The 21,566-nt window shown below is 49.3% G+C and overlaps 1 protein-coding gene and 2 long non-coding RNA genes across 5 annotated transcripts; 2 read left to right on the top strand and 1 right to left on the bottom strand.

The window, feature by feature from the left end:
• The first annotated feature begins 9,842 nt into the window (after positions 1-9,842).
• Positions 9,843-10,700, top strand: LOC120668587. The gene is made up of 2 exons (XR_005672484.1): positions 9,843-10,028; positions 10,308-10,700. It is a non-coding gene; the product is annotated as an uncharacterized LOC120668587 (long non-coding RNA).
• A 178-nt stretch (positions 10,701-10,878) lies between these two features.
• On the bottom strand, positions 10,879-12,359 carry LOC120670502. Of its 2 annotated transcripts, XR_005673220.1 has the most exons (3): positions 11,953-12,359; positions 11,453-11,630; positions 10,879-11,368 (listed from the first exon to the last, which is right to left on the bottom strand). It is a non-coding gene; the product is annotated as an uncharacterized LOC120670502 (long non-coding RNA). The 2 variants fall into 2 exon arrangements; XR_005673219.1 differs by having other exon boundaries at positions 10,879-11,630.
• Positions 12,360-12,999: 640 nt separating this feature from the next.
• LOC120669992 lies at positions 13,000-20,853 on the top strand. Of its 2 annotated transcripts, none has more exons than XR_005672990.1 (2): positions 13,000-15,314; positions 20,587-20,853. XR_005672990.1 is itself a non-coding variant. In XM_039949937.1 (2 exons), exons 1-2 carry the CDS (start codon positions 13,099-13,101, stop codon positions 20,613-20,615), a joined length of 696 nt encoding a protein of 231 aa, XP_039805871.1. In that variant the 5' UTR covers positions 13,037-13,098; the 3' UTR covers positions 20,616-20,853. The 2 variants fall into 2 exon arrangements, 1 of the variants encoding a protein (XP_039805871.1); XM_039949937.1 differs by having other exon boundaries at positions 13,037-13,765.
• Positions 20,854-21,566: the final 713 nt, after the last annotated feature.

Below are 21,566 nucleotides of genomic sequence, written 5' to 3'. Positions count from 1 at the left end.
TTGAACTATCATTCAGATTTGAATGGGTCTTGCGATTCATGTAATTCGGTTTCTCAGTGTCAGTGTTCTTGTGCCCTCGTTTCTTCTGTCGATTCTCGTGCAACCAGCTACATACAGTAAAGCTAGCACACGCGTCTCACTAGGAATTTCGAATTGGAGAGACATGCAGCTGGCAGCTGCAGCTGACGACGCCATGGTTATCGCCGCACCGCCCTCGCGGGCGGGTCCGCTACCGTCCAACGAGGCATCGCCGCGCGGCCCCGGCGCCGTCGATGTCGCCTTTCCGGGGGAGGCGCTGGCGGCGCGCGAGCGCCGTTCACCGTCCGCGTTCCACGCCCCCACACCGGCTCGAGTTCCTCTCCCTCCTCGAGGCGTTTGGCAGCGCCAGGGAGGAAGCGGCGGCGAGGGTTCCGGCGTCCTCGAGCAGAGCCGTCGCCGTGGACCTCCGCCGCTGCGCCAGTGCGCCACGCTCGCGCACCAGCTGGGCCTCACACGGTCAGACCACCGCCCTCCGGGTCCCTGATCGAGAAGATGAACCAGTCCGGTCGCTGCTCTGACGGATCCTGGCCACACGTGCACGATCCGACGGCTCCCAGGGACCCAGGGGGTGGACGGTATTCCAATTACCGTCCAACCCCAGCCTGGGCATGTGCGCCGGCGCGCCAGAGCACGGCCGGGTTCCCGCCGCTGCTCGCCGAGATGGCGATTGAGGTCGATGGCGCGCGTGCCGTTTCGCCTTCCGCGGACCGAGGCCGCGGCTCGGTCAAGTTCCGGCTGGGCGGGGTGATGGCGTCACCAGCTGGGTGAGAGTGCGCGGTCGCCGGGAACGCCGCGAACATGCGCTGCTAATAGCCCGGCCGAGAGCCGAGGGTCTCTGAAACCACCGCGACGTCAACGTTGGCAGACAGCACTGGGCGATCGGAACCGGCGCGGCCCCGTGCGACGCCGGCGCGTCCTCGAGCAGGGCGATCGTCGCCAGAGCGCCGCCGCGTTCCCAGCGCTGCTCGCCGGATGCACGCGCAAGTTATCCGCGGTGAGATCTCGGTGCTCCGACCCCGCCACCTGGCTCGTTCACCAGCATCCACGGCGACGTCAACCAAGACAGCACGATCGAGGCGGCGCCCGAAAAATCTCGGAGCTCTCCGCGATGCCGTTCGCGGCCGAGGACGTCGCCGTGCGCATTTGCTTCCGACGAGGGTTCGATCAGCGCGCGCGACGCCGTCGACACCGCGTCCGGGGAGCTGGACGGGCCCGGACCCGCACCGGCGGACAAGGTCTCTGCTTGAGCCGCCGCCCGGCGCCGGCTCACGGATGCCATTACGACGCCTTCTGCGAGCTCGAGCACCTGCATGCAACTGAGGTTGCCAATGCCTCAGGGATGCTTGTGTTGCATTCAGTGGCGGAGCCAGGAATTTGCGGCTGGGTATGCCAAGTTTCAAAACAAATACACAATATAATGGACGATAAGTTATAATGATCATAACAAATCCATAATAGTAACCAAAATTTAAATTCTAAACATGAATAATTAAACAATATTGCAGAACAGTGGTCCGAGAGGGCCACCGGTCAGAGGAGGGCCATGGACGTCATTGTCTTGGCTGCCGGTGCCCGGTGGGCTGGTGGTAGGCACCTTCTATTCTTCGCAACTCGCGCTAGTAGGAGAGGACACAAGCCATGGCCCATGTGGGCGAGGACATGAGGTCGTGAGGCCGTCAGGTCTCCGGTTGCCGATCACTAGAGTGGGGGAGCATCCGAGCGGAGAGCCACCGTCCCGTCGAGCACCGAGCACCGACTGGACGCGACTCGCATAGCAGGACACGAGCAGTACTCCGCAGCGTTGAGATCACATGAGGGACATAAGTTTCTGCATTTCTAGGCTTGGTTCGTGAGCTTTGGTGTATTGAGCTAATGAATCATATTTGACAGTATAAGAGCACTCCAAGAGACTCTCTATATCTTTCCTCTCATTGCTAGGAATAGAGATTTTGATGGAAAAATACCCTACAATAGTTTCTCTAAGTGGTTATCCAAATGTAGTCATGCCATGTTCTGTATTTCTTGCTAACTAAAGATAGATAACGAAAATGGCTTTCTAGAGTGTACACAAGATATATAAAAGCTGTTGGAGAGTGAAAACATATAGAAAACAACTTTGATGTAGAAGACTCCTCAAATGATAATTTAGATAGTGTGTTTTAAAAAGACTCTTGGAGATGCATCTATATATCTTTACTAGTATTTCCTTCCAAATCTTGGGTATGCCAAGGAATACAGGCGCATACCACTAGCTCCGCCCATGGTTGCATTCTCCTCCTCATTGAGCAGAATAGATAGCTCTGTAGCAATTGCTTTTCAACACCTAAATGCAGCCACGAAATCGATGTTCAAACCTCCGGGGAGAAGCGATAAAGATGGAAACCGACACTACTTTTGATGCTAGAATCAGTACGGGGTCGGGGGGTTTTGTGCAAGAGATTATGCGGCAAAGATCGCAGGTGCTTTTCTGCAGTGAGTTCAGGCTGGAATGGAAACTGATGCTACGATGGTGAGGCAAACTATCGAGAATGAGGCCTACTATGTTTTTTCTGCAGCTGGTTAGCTCTAAACCTTACCGAGTGGAAGATTACTTACTGTTCTAGAGATGTAGTACGGTGTCGCATCGCATGTATAAATGTGGCTAGCTACAATTTGTCGAACCTTCTAATAGCCGAATGGCAAAATTCGTAATGTTTGACAATTGGGTGGTCGAAAATGCCCGTTTTTGAATCGTACACGGACGATAATTGATGTCCAATGAACAGACTTTTACTCTTGTTTTTTTTATTCCTTCCAATTCTTTCGTCTTGCTTGAAATTTTGAAATTTGAATTGCTGAGCACAGATGTCAGTTTTTGAAAATTGCTGAGCACAGATGTCAGTTTCAAAGCTAGTTGCTGTCTGTCAGTTACTGCAAAGTTAGCTCGCCAGCGTCTTGCTAGAAATTTTGAATTGGAGATATGCAGCTGCAGCCATTGTTTTTTTAGAGAAAACTGATCGAGTCTTCTTCATAAGCGATCAATTACCAATAGATACGTAGTTCATCAGCGACGATAATCGATCACCGTCCTTAGGGGCACGGCACGCCGCCCGCCGACGGCCGCCGTGCGCCCATGCCCCGTCCATGCGTCCGCGACGCCGTCGACGCCGCAGCCATAGAGGCCGAGGCCGTGCGTCCCGAGGAACGAGTCGTTTACACAAGGCTCTGCCCAAGGCCGCTCTGGCGCTCTCTGCTCAAGGCCGCGGTGACGCACGCGCGGGCGTCGCGCGTCGTACAACGCCACCATCGAGCAACGAGCTCAGGGGAACGCCGGCCACCACAGATTCCCCGGCCGGGCGCCCGCAACGCCGACGACGCCGCAGCCGTTGAGGTTGTCGAACGTCCTGGTCGCGCAGGTCGAGCGCACCGGCACGCAGGTCTTCTTCAGCACCGATCGAGCGGTGACCTCCCGCCGCGACGCCGTCGACGTCGCCTTCATGGTATGCGACTATGCGTGCTCGAGGACTTAGGAGACGCTGGCGGGGCGCGCGCCGTTCACCGGCCGCGTTCCACGCCCCACACCGGCTCGAGTTCTTCCTGCCACTGTGGCGCGGCGTTTGAAAGCGCCACCAAAAGCGAGCTGCCATCGGAGGGAGCGGCGGCGAGAGTTCCGGCGTCCTCGAGCAGAGCCGTCGCCGTGGACGGTGGACATCCGCCGCTGCGCCACGCTCTCGCGAATCGCGCGCACCACCGGTGCTCAGACCAGCAGACCACCGCCGCCCTCCGGCTCCTGACCGAGAAGACGAACGAGTCCGATCGCTACTCTGCCAGATCCAAGCCACACGAGCGCGATCCGACGGCTGCCAGGGACCCGGGTGGACGCTATTTGAAATACCGTCCACCCCCTGCCTAGGCATGGGCGCCGGCGCGCCGCCTCTGCTTCGCCCATCGGCTCGACGGAGCACGGCCGCGTTCCGGGCGCTGCTCGAGACCCTGCAGGGCGACAACGTCACCGGCCGCGCCATCGGCAGAGACTCACGGAGCGCATGCCGCCGCTGATCAAGTGAGCACAACATGGCCGCCGTCGACGTCGCGGCAGGCAGCGAAGGTAGGCGTTCGCTCGCGGACACTGCACGGCGCGTGGCTCTCCGCCTTCCGTGAGCCGAGGCCGCGGCTCCACCATCAAGTTACGGCCGGGCGACGGCGTCACCAGATGTCTGAGGGTGCACGGTGGCCGGGGGCGCCGCGAGCATGCGCGGCTGCTCACCCGAGGATCTTTGGAACCAGTGTGGTGTGTCGGTGTCAAGACAGAACGGGGCGATCGAAACCAGGCGCCGTTGTGCGTCGTCGAGCAGAGCGGTCGTCGCCGTCGAGCTCCGCTGCCGCTGCGCCGTTGCGTCACTGCCCTACGAAATCCAGGCCACAGGTGTCTGATCGGACGGCTGTCGGCAACCCAGGGGGCGGACGGTATTTCAGATACCGTCCACCGCAGACATGGGCATGCAGTGTTAGACTTTAAGATCCCTAGAACATAGATAAGTGGAGTTTCTTTCACTTTTCCATTACATAAGTACAAGAGAGTCTTAGATCTACAACAGAGAGTACACACAGAGAGAGAGGGTAGAGGACCTTCGCCGCCACCAGAGGAGGGGCTCGAGCCGGTCATCTCGGGTTCGGTGATGAAGATCCGCTCTAAGGCGGCGACAAGTGGTGCAGAGACATCGAGGCCGGCGCGATGGCGTCGAGGACGGTGGCGGCGACGGCGGGGCAGAAGTGACGGCGGCGGTGGTGCAGACGACTCCAGGGATGTCGGCGGGGTTCTTCCCGTCACTGGCTGCACACCCTCTAGATCGGTTAGAGTTTTGTTGGTGGGTTTTGGGGAGCACGGCAAACTTAGGCGTGCGTGCCCCCTGCGGCCCCACCTTCTTTTTATAGCGCAATGTGACGGGGCCCGCCAACCATAGTGGGTTGGACGCCCCCGATCAGGGCGCGAGGGGGGAGACCGAGTCGGACTCTGCCGTTGAGCTGAGTCCGTCCTGAGATCAAACCTAACATTCTCCCCCTTGATCTCTACTTTTTTTTTCAACTTTACACTTTATCTTTAACACTTTTAACTTTACTCGTTCCATCACAGATTAGCGCATAGAGCATACCTCATCGTCACGGTCAATTGCCAATAGATTCAACAGCTACCATACACTTCAATGTTCTGAAACAATTCTTTAACCTTTGGGCCCTTTTATTATCCAGGAATCACAGGATTTCCCTTAAACCCATGCCGGCTACGTGTTCACCAAACACGCTAGGTGGTAAGCCTTTTGTGAGCGGATCCGCAAGCATTTTCTTTGTGCTTATATGCTCAAGAGTAATGGAGTGATCTTGGATTTTCTCTTTCACAACATAAAACTTTTATGTCAATGTGTTTGGCCGCACCACTTGACTTATTGTTGTGAGCATAGACCACTGTGGGTTCATTGTCGCAGTACATTCTGAGTGGTCTTTGAATGCTGTCTACCACTCTTAAATCGGGTATGAATTTCTTTAACCATTCTACCTGCCCCGAGGGCTCATAACATGCAACAAATTGTGCATACATCGTTGATGATGCTGTGACACTTTGTTTGGAGCTTTTTCACGATATAGCTCCTCCAGCGAGAGTAAAAACATAACCGGACGTGGACTTTCGATCATCTATGTCTCCCGCAAAGTCCACATCTGAGTACCCTTCTATATCTAGGGTGTCATATCTTCTATACGTTAACATGAGGCCTTTTGTGCCTTGCACATAGCGTAAAGTTTTCTTTACCATTATCCAGTGTGCCTGTCCTGGATTACTTTGATATCTGCCAAGTATCCCGGTAGCAAATGCCAAGTCAGGACGTGTACACACTGAGCATACTGCAGGCTTCCGACAGCTGAAGCATATGGAACCACTTTCATTTGATCGATCTTATATTGGTTCCTGGGACATTGAAATTTTCCAAATCTATCACCCTTGACTATAGGAGCAGGTGAAGGCTTACATGCATGCATACTGTATTTCTTTAGAACTTTTTCCAAGTAAGCCTTCTGTGACAATCCTAATACCCCTTTCTTCTATCTCGATGAATTTTAATTCCCAGAACGAATGAAGCTTCACCGAAATCTTTCATATCGAAATTTGAGGAAATAAATTTCTTTGTCTCCAGTAGCAGACCGACATCACTGCTAGCAAGTAAAATGTCGTCCACGTACAAGATAAGGAAAATAAAATTTCCACTTTTAAACTTTGCATAAATATAATTGTCCTCATTATTCTCTTTAAACCTAAATTTCCTTATGGTTTCATCAAACTTTAAATACCACAGCCTAGAGGCTTGCTTTAATCCATAAATGGATTTCCTTAGGCGACATCCCATACGCTCTTTTCCTTCCATGACAAAATCTTTTGGTTGTGCCATGTAAACACTTTCATACAGATCTCCGTTAAGAAATGCCGTCTTTACATCCATCTGATGTAACTCTAAGCCATAATGTGCCACCAATGCCATTATAATTCTGAAGGAATCTTTACACGAAACCGGAGAAAAAGTTTCGTTATAATCTATCCCTTCCCTTTGCGTAAAACCCTTTGCCACGAGTCGTGCTTTAAATCTTTCTACATTTCCTTTGGAGTCACGTTTAATCTTGTAAACCCATTTACATCCTATTGTTTTGGCCCCTTTAGAAATATCCTCTAAATCCCAAACACCATTGGAATTCATCGATTTCATCTCATCCTCCATAGCTTCCAGCCATTTAGATGAGTGAACACTTCTCATGGCTTCTTCATATGAAGTGGAATCACCCTCCGTATAAACCTCTTCTGTATCATATATTTCATAGTCGCTAGAAATAGCTGGCTTTCTTTCTCTTTGAGACCTTCTAGGGGCCTCGACTTCTGGTACATTTTGTACCTCAACTTGTGGCACATTATCCTCTTAGGGCTGTTGTGGCTCCCCCTCATCTGTGGCAATTGGTTCTGTTGGATCTTGAAGGACAGGTTCCCTATTATCATTTGTTGCCACAGCTGGACAACTCACAACAGGTGTTGGCATCACAATATCAGGTATTGTCGATGCAGCAGTAGGTGCTGGCATCACAATATCAGGTATTGTCGGTGCAGCAGCAACAGGTAGTGAGAAAAACGGCTCCTCAATCATCGGAGTAGGCACACACACCCGCTTCTCCTCAAGATCAATTTCTTGAGCTACCATGCTCCCCCTTACCATTTCTTCCTCTAGGAAAACCGTGTGTCTAGTTTCTACAAACTTTGTGTGTCTGTCTGGGCAGTAGAAATAAAAACTTTTTGACTTTTCTGGATAGCCAATGAAATGGCAACTCACTGTCTTGGGATCCAGTTTCCCAATATTTGGGTTAAATGCTTTAGCCTCAGCCAGGCTCCCCCACACACGCAGGTGATTTAGTGAGGGTACTCTTCCTATCCACAGCTCGTACGGTGTTTTGGGCACCGACTTACTTGGCACTCTGTTGAGAATATGGATGGCGGTTTTTAACGCCTTCATCCACAAACTCAATGGCAAGGTGGAGTAACTCATCATACTGCGCACCATATCCATCAGTGTACGGTTACGCCTTTCAGCCACTCCATTCTGCTAAGGCTCGCCCGGTGTGGAATACTGGGCGACTATTCCATTTTTCTGTAGAAACCTCGCAAAAGGTCCAGTAACTTGTCCATACGAGATATGCCGACCGTAGTACTCCCCCCACGATCGGATCTTACTATTTTAATTCTTTTATCATGCTGATTTTCAACTTTAGCTATGAATATCTTAAATTTATCCAATGCCTCTGATCTTTCTTTAATTGGATAAATGTATCCAAAACGGGAGTAATCATCTGTGAATGTTATGAACGAGTCACAACCATCCACACTTCGCACAGGAAAAGGGCCACAAATGTTTGTGTGGATTATCTCTAAAATTCATGCGCTTCGTTTGGCACCCTTTTTAATTTGCTTTACAAACTTTCCTTTAATGCATTCTATGCATTGTTCAACATCAGAGAACTCTAGTGGAGGAAGAATTTCATTCTTTACTAATCTTTCAATTCTCTCCCTCGAAATATGGCATAAACGACAGTGCCATAATTTCGACGATTCAACTTGAGTTCTCTTTCGTGGCCATTGAATCCGATTGGACGGCCCCCCGTTCTTTTCGCGAGATCAAAACGGCACCCGACGACTCACCCCCGAAAACCCTAGTTCATTACCCTCTCCTCCCCTCTCTCTCATGCGTAGCGGTGGCGGCTACTGGGCGGAGGAAATGGCCGGCGATGGCGACCAGGAAGGAGGACGACAGCGCCGTCGCGGATCCCCTCGCCGGCGAGCGCCTTCGCCTTTGCGCGAGGGCGCCACCGTCGAGCGGCTTTGCAGCGGTGCCCAAGCCAGCACGCAAGCACCCGGCATCCCGGCCGCGAGCGGCGGCTCCAGTCTGTGTGCCGCGCCCCGGCGAGCGGCGGCACGGATCTTTCCCGCGCTACGGCGGTGACGGGTACGGCGGGAGACAAGTGAGTAGCCACCGACCCCTTTTTTCATCTAGGGTTAGGGTTTGTCTTTTCATTTGGCCTTTTTCAATCCGAGATCGATTTGCCTCTATTTCTTTCAATTCGTCGTTGAATCATTCTTTTCCCCTACTGGATCTATGCTCTAGCAAGGCAACTGATACCATTGTTAGACTTTAAGATCTCTAGAACATAGATCAGTGGAGTTTCTTTCTCTTTTCCTTTACATAAGTACAAGAGAGTCCTAGATCTACAACAGAGAGTACACACACAGAGAGAGAGAGACAGAGGGTAGAGGACCTTCGCCACCACCAGAGGAGGAGCTCGAGCTAGCCATCTCGGGTTCGGTGATGAAGATCCACTCAAAGGCGGCGACGAGTGGTGCAGAGATGTCGAGGACGGCGCGGCGGCGTCGAGGACGGTGGCGGCGACGGCGGGGCAGAAGTGACGGCGGCGGCAGTGCAGACGACTCCAGGGATGTCGGCGGGGTTCTTTCCGTCACTGGCTGCGCACCCTCTAGATCGGTTAGGGTTTTGGGGAGCACGGCGAACTTAGGCGTGCCACCTTCTTTTTATAGCGCAGTGTGACGGGCCCCGCCAACCATAGTGGGTTGAGCGCCCCCCAATCAGAGCGCGAGGGGGTGACCGAGTCGGACTCTGCCATTGAGCTGAGTCCGTCCCGAGATCAAACCTAACATGTAGCTCCTCGCCAGAGCGCCGCCGCATTCCAGCGCTGCTCGCCGGTTGGGGGCGCACCACCAACACCTTATTCGTGGCGACATCTCGATTGCCGACGAGAGTTTGATCAGCGATACTGTCAAACAAATGCAGGCGGTCACAATCAAGTTAGCTGTGATCGAAAGAAACTTTAGCAGTCAGGGGTGGGATGTACGGAGGTGGTTCTCCTTCCGCTGCCTCTCCCCGGTTCCGCTGCTCCCCGGGGTCGGAAAAAAATGGGGTGCGCCCCTCGCGCACGGACGCTCCCGTGCGCACCCTACCACAATGCGGTCGATCTCCAATCCAACGGTGAGCGCGCTGAACGGCTCGGCCTTCACACAAACGCGGCTCGGCTCCCTCAGATCGGCTTTCACGCGCACCCCCTATCGGCGTTCTTGGCTCAATTTGCGACGACGCGACCTCGGCTCCCGCATCAATTGAGCGATCGTGCGACAGAAGTTCCTCGTGGACTCATCTCGTACGGTAGGCGGCACCGGAGCCCTAGCTGCCGCGTAGGCCACCGTAGTGCAGGCGCGCCCAGAAGCGGATGGCAGGAGGAGGAGGACGCAAGGCTGCGGCGGCCGTCAGCAACGTACAGCAGCCATCCAGGAAGGTTGACGTCGCCGCGGTCGGGGCGGAAGGGTGTTGCCGCGAAGCCCTACCGGCCGGTGATCGTGTGGCAGCACGACAACTTCATTTGCGATCAACGTAGAACTTTGCTTGTGGGATCGTCCACCTGTCCGTTGCGGCGAGGTAGGCCACGAATCCCAGTTCGATTGTATGCATCTTGAGCACACATCTCCTTTGCATTCATGCTAGACTAGTATAATTTTCTGGATGCATTCATGCTAGACTAGTATAATTTAGCATAGGTAACTAGTATAATCTAAACTGGTATTTTTATTGCATATAGGTGGAACTCCATCTGTGAATGATTAAGTTCAATGGGCTGCACCCCGATCATCATTTGCTAATTTCATTTGCTTTAGCACTCCATCTGTCAATGATTTAGTTGATTTTGCTATTATGCAGGAGATATCAAGTATACCTCTCACCGTCGCTTCCATGGATCAACGAGCATCCTCCATGGATGGTGTTCGAGGCCCTAAAGACATTGCATCTTCTGCTTTCATGGAGGATCCACGTTCACTGCAAATTGTTGTTGTTGGTGGCGATGGTGGAGAAGAGGAACAACCAATAAGACAGATTGGGTCAATGGACAATGAAATACCTAATGAGGTAAAAAACAGAGGCCACGGACGGGGATATGTTGAATATGTTGGAAGTATAACTGTGCTCCTTTTGATGTTAAGGAACCTGTCATTTTTTATCAGTTCGACAGTTTCTGAAATAATGTGAATCCTGATGCAACATCTCATGTCTTGCACTGTTCTTTGTTATAATGGATCTGCCATTTTTTCTTCACATGTTCAATGTAATTTGTATGGAAATATGACATTTCTGTTATATAGGATACCCCATTTTGAACTTGTCATCCATTTGAGTGAACAATATTATTCATATCCCTTGCAATGTTCTTGGGTCTTAAATTGAATCAACCAAAATAGAAACCTGTCATTGTATACAAACTGAACGACAAATATGTTGAAGAACAATCATATTTATTTTAGAATAATATCTCTTTTGTAATACATCCATACATTGTACAATTTGAGCCCTACACTATATACATCAGATTGTCAGCCTGCCTTATCATGTCTGCAGTGATGAATCATGCAAAATTTAACTACATATAAATAACTAGCCACAATTTGCAGTCGTAACGTTGAACAAGGGCTACTTTGTCCTCAGACAGCTTGTGAATCGCCTTTTCTTCTTCGTTTGGTTCCTCAAGAGCATCATTGTCTTCCGATGGCTCCATGCTTGCCCCATCTTCTTCCAATAGCTTCTCTAGAGTAACAACATTATCCGATGGCTTGACACTCTCCTCATTTTCCTCCTATGGATTCCCAGGAGAAGCATTGATTTTGATGGCTCAAAACTTGCCTCTGCCTTGTCTTCCTCCGATGACTTCTGGGAAGTTACACCTTCAGGTACTCAATTGCGTCTCCAAGAATCGAAGCCCTGTCCATCTACCAGTTGCAAACAGAGACAATCAGTTAATTGGCCAACCTGACTTCCATGTGAGGACCCAAGAGTAGGAATTGAAGAGGCACTGCATTTTTGCTATTCGAACATGCGCTTGCATTTCTTCAGCTGATAGGTGATCAATTAGATGCTTGAGTGCTGCATTATCTCCACTTTTTGTGGAACCAAACTGTATAAATGAAGTCTGGTTCCACCATGTATCCAAAAACCACTCACTCCATTTTGACCTCCTTACGAAGGAAACTCCTGCATGAGAAGTGTCATGGTGAATGATGACTATATAAAATATTGTGAAATCAGGATACCGGAAAACAGAGAAAACTGAAATGGCCATTCAAAATTTATATTTCTAAACATCATATTCTTCTGAATATGCATTACTGTCGATGAGGAACACTCAAACTCAAATTAGTAAATGCAGTTTCAGACTCCATTATATTGACAGAGATGAGTTGACAATTTGGGATTATAAAGGTGCCTCTTTGGAGTTGGACATGATGAAATGTAGTGTGTCACAATAATTTGCTCTCAAAACAATTCTAATAAACAAAAAACACAAACTACTCACGTGTTAAGTCTCCCATACCAGCATTATTCACACCACTGAAATCTTCTGTCAGAATAAGATCAGGTGAGTCATCAAAATCACCATGTCCTATCACTGTGAACAAAATTCTCTCCTGCAAACCATGTAATGAAAAGAGAAAAGTATGTCAACATCAATAGACTTTATGAAGAATATCAGTATGAAACCACTTTGGAATTTACTGGCTACTGAGTTAATCGGAATTTGTACCATGGTTCCTAAACTTGGAACCACATCAATCGACCTGGCCAATTCAGCAAACAGAGGTACTAAACAGAGGCAGCAAACAGAGGCCACGGACGGGGAGAGCGGCTGGATGGGGAGCCAGCAGCATCCGCTCCCAGCCGCGGGCGGGCCAGCGGTGGCTGGCCGGGACGCGGCCACGAGCGACGCGGGGCCGAGACGCCGGGAGGGGAGGAGGCGCCGTCCGGCGGAGTCGGCCGTGGTCGACGGGAGGGCGGCCGGCGGGGAGGCAGAAGTGGCAGGTAACGGGGAAGACGGCTCGGGCGCGTGGGAGCGGGGGCACCGCCGGGAGTGGGAGACGCGGCGGCTCCGGCGAGGGGATCCGCAGCGGGCGAGCGAGCGGGCGTTGGATTGGAGCGGAGCCAAGCCGAGCGATTGGAGCCGAGCGGGCCTCCTGCGCGGTTGCCGAGCCGAGGAGGAATCGAAACAGCGCAGGACCCTCGGATGCGAACCTGGGATGGGTGGCGACCATCGAGCGGGGGTGCGCACGGAGGCGTCCGTGCGCGAGGGGCGCACCCCATTTTTTTCCCCGGGGTCTCCGCCGCTTCTGCGCCGGAATGCTCCACCGCCGGGGCCTTCTCGGCAGGAGGCTCCCCTCTCGCACGGTGGGATCCCCATGGAGGAGTTTCCCCCGTTGCGTCGTGAGGAACCCAGACCGGCTCCAACCTTCAGGGTTCGGCCTTGGGGTGCTGAACAGAGTTCAAGGGCGAACTCTGCTCAGCCGCAACTCGGCTTGGGATCGGCGCATGGAGCGAGAGAGGTTAGCTCAGGAAATCAAATCATCTCTGTTTGGGGGGAAATGATCTCCATGATCTCGAGCTTGCGGCTTCCCGCTTGGAGTCGGCCCTGTCTAGGATTCCGCCTGGTTGCAGCAAGCTGTCCTCCATGGCAGAACAGCTTGAGGTGGTGGGGGAATCCTATGGTGGGGTGGGGAATTCGAATTCGGAGGATGACGAAGGCCCAAAGGTCTACAGTGCTGGGCTTACGCATGAGGCGATCCATTCCCACTCGTGGAGACCTAGCGGCCCAAGTTGGCTCTGGATCTCCAAGGCGAGTGCAGTGGAGGGGGTTGGATTTCCAGCCCGCCAGGAGGAGGTGCGCCGCCTTGGGCATCTTGCGCGGCGGGTTCGTCGAGTTGGTCCACCACCGCCGCTGAACAAACCGTTCGTGGCTGCTCTCAAGGAGGGAGCGATGGCGAGGAGGGCGCCGCCGCTGCAGAGGATTGGTAAGCGTCGCCCGGACTTCGAGGATTGGATGGAGGAGGATGATTTGTTGGACAATCCCAGAGAGCAGGATCTTCGCCACAAGTTGCAACGCGGGAATCGGGAGCCTCCATCGAGGGATTGGAGATCTGAAGGACGACACAGGGATTTGCGGGCTCCAACCCCCCTGCAATCTGCTCGGGGGAGCAATCACAGAGGGGCTCCTCCGCCTAACGCTCGTGGCTCCATGGGAGGGGACCTTCGTGGGGGACAGACGCTGGAGGAAGATCATCACCCAACCCTTGAGGCAGCGAAAGTTCCACCAAATCCCAGAAGTGATAAACCTAAAGGTAAAGCTACTGGCTCAGTTATCTGCTTCCGTTGCACTGAAGTTGGACACCACCAATTAGGCTGCACCAATGATCCCATTTGCTATAAGTGTAAATGACCTGGTCATATGGCGGCTGAGTGTGCTGGTAGGCATGAGAAGAAACTCAGAATGTTTGGATTTGGGATTCCTGGGAATGGGTTTTATGCTATTGAAATTCCTGATGCGGAACCAATTGTTAAGTTTGGTGGGCTCATTTCTGTCATTGAAGGGCAAGCTACTGAGGAAAAGTTGGAGAAGGAATTAAAGAATCTAATTAAGTCAGACTGGGATTACCATGTCAAAGAACTTGATAGGAATGAATACAGTGCTACCTTTCCTGATCAGATGTCCTTAGATACCTTTGCCAAGTTGACTACAGTGGGGTTAGCAATCTATGGTCTGAAAGTCAAGATTTCCAAAACCAACATAGACCCAGCTGCCTCTTCTATCCTCCATCCCACTTGGTTAAGGATTGATGGGCTTCCAGCCTTTGCCAGGAAGGAAGAAGTGGTTAAAGAGATTGTTTCTTTAGTTGCTGAACCTCTCAAGGTGGATAGCTTTAGTTTACTTAGAGAGGAACCAGTGAGTCAGAGTCAATTGCCGAGACCCAGCTAAACTGAAAGGAGTGATAGAAATTTTCTTCAATGGGATAGGCTATGACATTAAGTTCTGGGAAGAAAAGGCAAACTCTTTTAGAGCCAAGGATGGACCTAGCTCTGGGGTGCCAAGAGATAGAAAAGGCCCTGACAAGAACAATGGTAACAATCAAAATCATAAATAGAAAGGTACAACAACTGGATCTGATAAGAACTTGGACAAGAATCTGGATGCTAGTCAAGAGGAGGATGAATCTCAAGAGGATAGCATGGAAGATCTTATAAGGGATGGCTCTCCCATGGATGTTGGTCTTGAAAATGATACCCTGCTGGTTGATGCTCAAGGAGAGATAGGCAAAAACCAAGCTGATGACAGTGTCAACTCACAAGGACAGGACAGTGGTCATGAATATGATACTTCTACAGATCTTTTGCCTACCTGCCCAAGAGAAGGGACTCAAATGTTAAATCATGTTAGCCCTCAGGTGCAGGACTTAGGGGAGGGGAGTCAGATGTCCCAAGTTTTTTCACAAGAGGAGACCTTGAATAAAGTTGAAGTTCATGAAGATGTGACTGTTCTCTCTCAGGATGGTGATCTGCACAAGTCTAGAAGGCATGAAGATAGTATCTCCCATTCTACCCAACAGATTCTGGTTCATAATGAGGATGGTGGATACTGGATGGACAAGAGCAAATGGCCAAGTTTAGTTATCTTAGAGGACCAAGTTCCAGACACTTAGGAAAATTCACAAGAGGGCCAGCTCACTGATGAAGGAGGGGAGTGGGTCAAGTCCACTTCCAGAAAGAAGAAACCCAAGGCTGCCAAGCAGAGGGTTGTTGTGGCCACAAGAACCAGTTCAAGAGTTCCTAGGGATGGGGTGCCCATAGCTGAGAAGGCTGCAAGGAGGGCTCAGGAAAGAGATGAACTTTCAAGTAACCCTTTTACGATTTTAAATAATCATTCTAATGAATCTCTTAGGAAGATTGCACTTGACTTGGATATTGCTGATAGTTTTATAGAAGAAAACCTTACTGCTATTAAAGCTGAAGAGCTTGTTAGGGCAGATATTGCCCAAGCTCAGTATAGAGCCTACCTGGCTAATCTTAGAAACAGGGAAATTCCTCCAGGGGAGGAGGATGCTCACTGCCTAGGATTGGAGAGAATTGATAATTCTAGCAGGGAGCTAGAACTAGGTTCTTTAGCTGCTACCCCTTCAGGGGTTATCTCTTTATCCTCCTTATGAGAGTCCTTTCTTGGAATGTGAGGGGTCTGGGTAAGAAAGCCAGGAAAAGACAAGTAAGGGACTATATCTTCAAGGAGAGAATTGAAATTGCTGGCCTTCAGGAAACCATGAAACATGATTTTTCTGATCATGACCTTCATGAGTTAGCAGGTGGGATTAATTTCTCTTGGCTTTGGTTACCTGCTAAAGGTAAATCTGGGAGTATTTTATTGGGAGTCAATATTGATCATCTGGAAGTAGTGGATCATGAGATCAGATTTTTCAGCATAAGGGCTACTATCAGAGATAGAAGGTCCAACTTCAGGTGGAATTTTGTAACTGTTTACGGCCCTGCTCATAATGACTCTTCCCCTATCTTCCTGGATAAGTTAGATTCTCTTTGTTCCAATTCTACCTTACCCATTCTGTTAGGAGGGGACTTCAATCTGATTAGATCTTGTGATGAGAAAAACTTTGAGCATTATAACATTCCTCTGATGAGGAATTTCAACAGCTTCATTGGAGCTCATCAACTAAGGGAAGTTTCCAGGAGAGGAGCTAAGTTTACTTGGACTAACAAGCAACTCTCTCCTACAATGGTCACATTGGATAGGTTCCTGATGTCTGATAGCTGGGAGAACAGGTTCCCCCTGACTTTTGCTTGGAGCCCAGTAAGAATTGGATCTGACCACTCTCCCATTATCTTGGATACTGGGGAGCAGGGTGCTTCCAGGCCGAGATATTTCTATTTTGACAATAGATGGCTCCTATCTCCTGACTTTATCCCTAAGGTGAGGGACAAGTGGGAGCAAAGTTTCTATATATGAGAGCCCCTGGGCTCGACACTCGCTCAAGCGTTCCACGTCGGCTCAAATTTCTACCACCGTCCGATCTCGTTCCGGTGGCCTTGATGCCTTAGCGGCGGGCAGACACACGTTTCCTAGCACTCACATGCTGCATTACATTTGCATTACATAGTATGTAACTATGCTGTTTTTTACCCTAAATTTGTATAAATTTTGATATGATTGCTTAATATTTTTCAGTGAGTTATAAAAGGAGACTTTACTGACACTGTAAAAATGGGTTTCTAACTATGTCTCCTTTTGTTTTCTATCAGGTAGGTAACTGAGAGCTAGGTGAAGTAACTTGAATGTCCAAACAAATCAGGATTAATCACGTTGTGTTCGGGGAAAATACTCTTGCACATAGATAGTGTGTTATAGGATGTGCTTTTGTAGGATTTGAAATTCTCATCCTCTAATCACTAGGGGCAATTCCAATCCATAGTGACTATAGATAGTATCCATGTTGCCATATCATCGAGACACCACCTTTAGAAACTGCACTCTACAACTCACAATGTTTTGGTACAGATTACTATTAAGCTCACTCTCTTTTCTCCACTTATCATACTTGTTCTTCATTTATTATGAAGACACCACCTCTCTCCCAATGCAAACTTATAGTGTCCAGCGTATTGGTTTACGTGTTGACACTGAGTCTTGCATGGGATCCAGTTTCTCTCTCACATTTATTATGGTGCTATATAAGCCAAAAATCCTATATAACAATGTCCTACATGAAGGGTTGGGATGCCCTAATATGCACCGCAAGTGTTGAATTGTGTAAGAAACTTGTGAGGACCCATAATAGACCTTCCTGTTGCCTAGCGCTGATGCTTGGGTTTTATGTTGTTCTCCATTTTTTTGGCACCTGATTTTTTGTATTTTTTTCCATTTGCCATCAATATGATTGGGCCCGGCCCGGTACGAGCGGTTTATACGCTGAAATTTTACCCTAGCTGTGAAAACTCACCACATCTCTCTTCATAATGACTCTGTCATGTCAACAAATTTAATACACATGACACTTCTATGACACTTCCATTGACATTGGTCTTCCATTGAGATTGGTCTCAGTAAAAGTTTGGAAGCTTTTAATTGAAACAAAGCTTGGAAGCCAGAAAACAGAATCAAGAATCAACCATTATAGCCTTGCCTCTTTATGACCTTGTCCCCTTCTACCTCCCGGTGCAGGAAGAAGGCATAGAAGCCTCCGAGAACGGTTGCAATGGTCATGGTCCACACCGCCACCTGAAGAACCAGAAACCGCATGACTACCGCCACCTTATACGAGAAGGCAACTGTGAGCATAGTGGTCAGGGACCACACCGCCATCTTCACGAACCGCCGGCGGGGCGACCCCACGGGCTGCCTCTCGTTATGATAGGAGACCACCACAGATTACCAGCTTGGATGCCTGGCATAGTAGCCTGTGCTTCTTGAGACAGTTTTTAAAAGGTTGGAATATCAAACAGATGGGGAAACAGATGAAAGAAAGGAATATCTTAAAAGAAAAACTTTTGGATTTAGATAACCTGGCTAAGAAAAGATCTCTGGACTCCATGGAATGGGCTGAAAGGTATACTTTGGAGGATAAGCTGGAATCCATCTTGCAAATGGATGAAATAGCTTGGCAGCAGAAATGTTCAGAAAAATGGATCTTACAAGGTGATGCCAATACTGACTATTTCCAAAAAATTGCCAATGGAAGAAGAAGGGAAAATTTCATCTCCTGTTTGAAAAGTGAGCAGGGTGCTCTAACCAGACAAGAGGATTTGGTTTCTCACATAACTAACTTCTACAAATCACTTTTTGGCACCTGTGCCTCGAGGAGCCTAAGACTCTCTCCTTCTGGTCTAATAGACCAGCTCTTACTGAAGCTGAAAAAGCTGCTTTAATTCAGGATTTTCAGTTGGAAGAAGTGAAGTCGGCAGTGTTTGGCATGAAGAATACCTCTGCTCCTGGCCCAAATGGTTTTGGTGCCTCCTTTTTCAAGAATTCCTGGTCCTTCTTAAGTAATGATTTTATGGCTTTATTCAAGGACTTTCACAATGGGAGGCTGGATATTAGAAGATTGAACTATGGTGTGATAACCTTAGTTCCAAAACTTAAAGAGGCCACTAATATTAAGCAATACAGACCTATCTGCCTCTTGAATGTGGATTACAAGGAAATCACCAAGGTGCTCACTAACAGAATCTCTCCTCTTGCTCAGAAATTAATTGGAGAGAATCAGACTAGCTTTGTAAAAGGGAGAAATATTCTGGAAGGTGTGCTTGTGTTACATGAAGTTATCCATGAACTAAAACAATCCAAGAGAAAAGGAATTATCTTGAAAATTGACTTTGAGAAGGCATATGATAAGGTCAGGTGGGACTTCCTTGAGGAGGTCTTGGTGGGGAAAGGTTTCCCTCGCCAATGGACTGATTGGGTAATGCAGACCGTCCAAGGTGGAAGGGTTTGTGTGAATGTTAATGGGCAGAGGAGCTAGTTCTTCTTTAGAACTTATAGGGGTTTGAGACAGGGAGATCCTCTTTCCCCTCTTCTCTTCAATCTGGTGGCTGATGCTCTTAGCAATATGCTGGACAAGGCTGTGGAAAAAGGTCACTTGGCTGGGACCTTGGATTGGTTAATTCCAGGGGGATTTCCCACATCCAATATGCTGATGACACTGTTATTATGCTTAATGGGCGCTATAACTCAATTCTAAGTCTCAAGTTAATCCTTTATTGCTTCGAATGGCTCTCTGGTCTCAAGATCAATTTCCACAAAAGTGATGTATATGTTTTTGGAGTTGAACAAGAGCAAAAAGAACAAATAGCCAATATGCTGAATTGCAGGTTGGGTGACTGGCCTATGAGATATTTGGGTCTGCCTTTGTCTGATCATAGGCTTGGAATTCAGGCCTTCTCTGGTGTTGTTGATAAGATGAAGAAAAGACTTGATCCTTGGAAGGGCAGAACTCTCTCTTCAGGAGGTAGGCTGGTTCTAACTAACTCTTGTCTAACTAGTCTTCCCATATACACCATGGGTTTTTATCTGCTGCCAAAAACTATTCATACTGAGATGGATCAAATCAGGAGTAATTTTTTCTGGCAAGGGGCTGGAGATGAATTTAAATACCACATGGCCAAAATGGATACTATCTATAGACCCAGAAACCAAGGAGGTCTGGGTATGATCAATACTAAGATCATGAATGATTGCCTCTTAGCCAAATGGATTTGGAAAATTCACAAAGGTGCAGATGAGTTGTGGTTTCAACTTATTAAAGCTAAGTATCTTCAGTCTGGCTCCTTCTTTACTTCTCCTTGTGCTGGTACCTCCCAATTTTGGCAAGGACTGCACAAGATTAAGCACTTGTTTAAATGGGGGGCCATTTACCAAGTGAAGGACGGTAAGAGTATCTCCTTCTGGGAAGACATCTGGCTTAGGGATGTTCCTGTGAAGACCATCTACCCAGATCTCTACAGCATGTGCAGCCAGCCCCAAGCTAAGGTCATTGACTACTGGGATGGCACAGAATGGAACATTGCCTTTAGAAGAAGTCTTTCTGTTCCTGAGAAACATAACCTGGACGACCTTATTCTATTGCTAAATCAGATTAACCTGACAGATGGCAGGGATAACATTCAGTGGGCTTTGGATAAATCTAATCTCTTTTCTACCAAAATTTTGTATTCTTTCATCACTAACAGGGGTGTTACTCTAAAGGAATCGGGATCCTTTTGGCGAATTAGGGTTCCTCTAAAGATTAAGATCTTTATTTGGCAGATTAGCAAGAATAGATTGCATAATGCTACTTCTCTAAAACATAGAGGTTGGCGAGGGAGCCATCTTTGCTGTCTTTGTCAAAAGAAGGAAACAGCTAACCACATTTTCTTTCAGTGCTCTCTTGCTAGATTTGTTTGGGCTGGTATTAGTGAGGCATTAGGATGGTCAGGGCGACCAAACTCTTGGGAGGACTGGAGTTTTTCTTGGGTGCCGACTAAGTGTAAACTGCCCAAACGCTTTGGAGTGCTCCTGTTCGCGGGCATTGCCTGGGCGCTCTGGAATAACCGAAACAAGATGGCCATTGAAGGCTCCTTTCCTAACAATGGTGTTCAGCCACTTCATAATGGTCTTGGTTTCTTGCAGCATTGGGCTCTGTTGTCGAAGGCTTCTGATCGTGACAAGCTCCAAGATCTTTTGGGACGACTCAAATCCTGGGCGATGAATTTTGTTCCTACAACTTCGGCCCAGTCAGACATTGGCTTCATTTAGTCGTTTTCTGTTGCTGTTATTTGAGCAGTTGTTCTCGCTCAGTTTCTGTAAAACTGGTGTCCCCAGTCTTTTGTTTGTCGTTTGGACTATGTACTCGGTTATTGCTTTCAATTAAAGCTGAGATTTTCTCCTTAAAAAAAAGAGAGTTCGATCAGCGTGCGTGGCGCCGTGTCAACGCCACGGCCGTGGAGAAGACTCCGGACGGGCCGGGACTCGCACAGGCGGACAAGGGCCCTGCTTGAGCCACCGCCCGGCGCCGGCTAAACTTAGCGAGGGTGTCCCCATCCCATCGCATGAACCCAGCTGCCCATGGATTGCTAGTGTTAACACCGATACTTGTATACATGATGATTCTGTTGATGTTAACATTCCCCTCCCCCCCCCCCCCCCCCCCCCAAAAGAATGCCTTCAATCAGAATAATAAGAGGTGGTTTTTTAACTTCTTCATGGTATCGGCATTTTTAAAAGGGTCAGTTGGATCCATGCCACTCCAATTTCTTGAAATTGGATCTCATATTGAAAATCATGCCATTGAGTGGCATGATTTTCAACGTGACACCCAATTTCACGGAGTTGTGGTGGCATGAATCGAATTTTCCCTTTTTAAAACTACTAGCATGGCAGCATCGGACTTGGATTCCGGCAGCGTCGACCGCACGCACGTCGAGTCCGATGCTACCGACCTACCGTGCCGCTCCAGTCCGTATATATAGCCACCACCGCGCCCATGGCGCCTCTGCATCGCAAACCAACGCTGCCCGTTGCATCCACTCCTGCCCCACCTCGCCTGCCGCAAACTCGCTTCGTCGCTGGCGCAAGATCCGTGGTCAGCTTCGGCGCTACCACCACCGGCC

Source organism: Panicum virgatum, chromosome 4N, assembly GCF_016808335.1.
Source record: "Panicum virgatum strain AP13 chromosome 4N, P.virgatum_v5, whole genome shotgun sequence".
Classification (NCBI taxonomy): Eukaryota; Viridiplantae; Streptophyta; class Magnoliopsida; order Poales; family Poaceae; genus Panicum; species Panicum virgatum.
Note: the sequence above shows the minus strand (reverse complement) of the source record. Positions and strands in the feature narration are given on the sequence as shown.